This window comes from Pseudomyrmex gracilis, unplaced genomic scaffold (assembly GCF_002006095.1).
Source record: "Pseudomyrmex gracilis isolate BER0280 unplaced genomic scaffold, ASM200609v1 scaffold_108, whole genome shotgun sequence".
Classification (NCBI taxonomy): domain Eukaryota; kingdom Metazoa; phylum Arthropoda; class Insecta; order Hymenoptera; family Formicidae; genus Pseudomyrmex; species Pseudomyrmex gracilis.
Window position 1 is genome coordinate 113,358 of NW_018020692.1, and position 3,485 is coordinate 116,842.

Below are 3,485 nucleotides of genomic sequence, written 5' to 3' on the forward strand. Positions count from 1 at the left end.
GCCAGTCGGCCGTACCGCGCCGTTTTCCTTGCCTACGTTCGCGCGCTACGCTCTCCTCAGTACGTCGTAAACTGTGCAACGCGATACAACAGTCACCGCGTACAATACGCTTGTTTTGCTCGTTTTCGTTTATTTTTTCTTTTCATTAAAAGCGACGTAACAGTGACCCACGTTACCTCGCGCTATGTGACGGACATCACGGGGCACCGCGGTGTGTACGCCCCCCTCCCTTCCCCCCGTCTCTCGTACGTGTCTCGTACTCCTTTCTCGATTGTATTACCTACTCTCTCCTCTCCGCCGACTGTACTCCGATCTCTCGCCCTTTACCGAGACCTACCCCACCTCCCTCCTTTATCTCCTCTCCCGCGGTATTCCCCCCTCGTTCCTGCCCTTTCCCCCCTTCTCCTCCTTCGTCCGCCGCCCCGTTGTGGAAAAAGAGAAAGACATACTGCCTCGTAAGCGATCGTATATTTGACGACAACGACGACGACGACGACGGGTAGGCAGCCACGAGGAAGGCCTCGTGGAGAAGCGTAACCTGGAAGAAAGATGGAGTGCCCGCACCTTGCTCAGAGCGTGCGTTTTGGCGATGACAACGCGGAGGGTTCGAACTGTGCTGTGAAAGATCTGCCCTTCGTTTGCACAGGTAAGGAACTCGTACAAAGCCCCGAGAGAGAAAGAGAGAGCTTGTACTGATTCTAAGCCAGAGTTCGGGCGAAGCGAAGAGAGACAGACGGATGGACGGACAGACAGACGGATGGATGAGATAGAGGGAGCGGACTCGTCTCTCTCTCTCTCTCTTTCTCCAAACCTAAGCCTTTCCTCTCGCTATTTTTTTCTCTTTTCTTTTTTTCGCTCTGCCCTGTCCTTAATCTTCGTTTTATTCTCCTCATCCTCTTAATACACACGCGACGCTCTCGTGTTCACATACAAAGACACACACACACAAGGCTTGCAACAGCTCTCTCTCTTTCTCTCTTTTTCTTTCTCTCCGCGTCCCTTTCTCCGTCTCTCTACCACGTTGGCTCCCGTGCCACGCTCCTCGTTTCATCTCTCTCTCACATGACCCAGGCCCCGGCCGTTCCTCTCGCGGCCTTGAGCCGTCGTGGCGTAGACTAGACGGAGCGGATCGTCGCTATTTCCCTCAGGAAACGTTTCACAGGCGCGTTTTCACGTTGCCGATATCGCCTGAATTTCTCCGTTTGACGCACGAAGCCACGAGAACGAGCAACGTATCGCCACGCGAGAGTACCGTGCATACTTTCTTTCTCTCTCTTTCTTTTTTTTTTCTCTCTCTCTGTCTCTGTCTCTCTCTCTGAGCAATATTCACGCATGAGACGCGAGTGAGCGAGCGAGTATAACATGAGTTCTTCGTACGTATGTGTGCGCGCGCGTGTATGTGTGTGTGTGCGTGCGCGCGCGTGTGTGTGTGTATGCGCGCCGTTTCTCTCTCGCGCGGCGTGTTCGTGGTCCCATGGCTCGTTCCGCGTGCGAGAACGCGACGGCGTGGTCGGGTGATGGTGTGCGCGTGTGCGTCGTCCTGCTGGGAGTTCTCAGTATGCGGCGCGCGGTCGTCATTGGAAAATCAATACCAGACAGCACTAATCAGCTGGCTTCGAGAGATCTACCGTCATTAGAACTCGCCGGCTAACGGACCCGCTCCGGGTTCCTCGGCTCCCTTTCTCGAAGCGACCGCCTTCTCGCGGGGCATCGCGTAAGAATCAGAGAGAAAAGAATGGCGTAAGAAAGAGCGACGTGTAAATATGAATAATATTGTGGCATTGTCCGCGCGGGAAGCGATCGATGAGTCGATTGCACGGCGCGAAGAAAAACGGGATCTACCATATATGTCGTATGTATGTGTGTGAAATACACAGGATCCCCTTGTCCTTCGAGTAAGAGAGACGGTGACGTTGGTCGCAGTGTGTGGCTCTGTAGGTATCGATTTAAAAAAACACGCGAACGGAGCGATCATTACCAGAGAGGGGCTGCGCTGTAGAGACAACAAAGCCGTCGTTAGAAAAACACAGTTCTGTGGTGAAGTTGATCGAAATTCAATCGACAACCGACCTATTCTTTATTGCGTGGGGATTAATATTCGAGGGGAATCGTCATTAGCGTCAGATCGCGGAGATATACGTTTCGTAATATCGAACCGAAAGTCGCGAACACAATTGTCTCGATGATTACAAAACTCGAAATAGCGGAACAAAGTCAGTTATCGCTGACCGCTAGCGATAGTCGCGTTCCAAGTCGCGGCGTTTCACGAAACACAATGCACGACCTGATAGGGGAATCCCCGGAGTAGTGGAGAAGGGGAAAGACAATCGTCGGAGAGAAGCGAGAGAGAGAGAGAGAGAAAGAGAGAGAGAGAGAGAGAAAAAGAGAGAGAGAGAGAGAAAAAGAGAGAGAGAGAGAGAGAGAGAGTTGCCCCTCGGAGGCCGTGAAATTAACGACAGAGAGACGCGAGAGAGCCCGTTTCTTTCCCGAATCTCCTGGTGCGACCCTCTCGGCGCCTCGCGCGGGCTGCCGAGCTTCTCTCCTTTCTCTTTTTGCGCGACCTCGGGACTATATTTATCCGAAACGGTACGCGTTTTTTTCTCCCCCTTGCGTATTTACACCGTCTTTCCTTCCTCCGCTTCATCGGTTCCAAAAAACCCCCATGAATCGGCGCAATTGAAGTGGCAAGTGTCAGAAATCGCGGATTCCGCTCCGGTTTGGCCGATTACGCGCGACGTGATTCTCGCTTATTCGACCGTGTGTGATATCGTCGATATCTTATGTAAGTCGATGCCGCATCGATTTCTGGCATCGTTCGCGACGTCCGCTTTTAGCGATGTATGCCATTAGCTACAGATATTCTCTTCCTTCTAATTTTTTTTGTTTTTGTTTTTTCCTCTTTCCGTTATTCGGTTTAATAACGCGTGTTGTGTATCGAGAACACTTTGATTAGTTACGCATGGAACTTTACTGACGAGCGATTACGGACGAAGCAACACAACTTCGACTTATCGAAACACACAGAAGATGATAATTCCTTCTAAGAGATCATCGAAAACGGACGTGTAATTTGATTTGTTTTTTTTTACCGCGCTCTGACTTTTAATATAACCGCGCACAGTGAACGACGGTTCGAATCGGCTGTGCGATTTTCGAGCTGGCCGGTCGTTACAGCTGGAATTGCGGCACGTCTTTCTTCTCGCCGCGTGCGCGATAAGATGGTGGGGATGTATAATCGGTAGAGAAACAGCGCGAGAACAGACTGCCGTCAATTTCGGGCGTAGGCAACGAAGAGAGAGAGAAAAAGAGAGAGAGATAAAAATTGTTAATTGAAGAACGGCTTACTGGAGATGTAACGAGTCAGTAATTGTTGCAAATTATTAAATATCGTTATTAGTTCTCAACGTTGAGAGCGCAATCAGCTATTTATGTTAAATTTGAAAATATCTCTCTCTCTCTCTTTCTCTCTCTCTCTCTCTCTCTCT

General features: G+C 50.6%; 1 protein-coding gene across 1 annotated transcript in view; it reads left to right on the forward strand.

Annotated features, from left to right (window-relative positions):
* LOC109856126 (ubiquitin carboxyl-terminal hydrolase 3-like) overlaps positions 1-3,485 on the forward strand; it is a 13,447-nt gene continuing 9,962 nt past the window's right edge. The window contains exon 1 of the mRNA XM_020431066.1: positions 1-646. Within this exon, the coding sequence (XP_020286655.1) occupies positions 550-646 (97 nt within the window). The 5' untranslated portion in view covers positions 1-549. The remainder of the gene's footprint in view (positions 647-3,485) is intronic.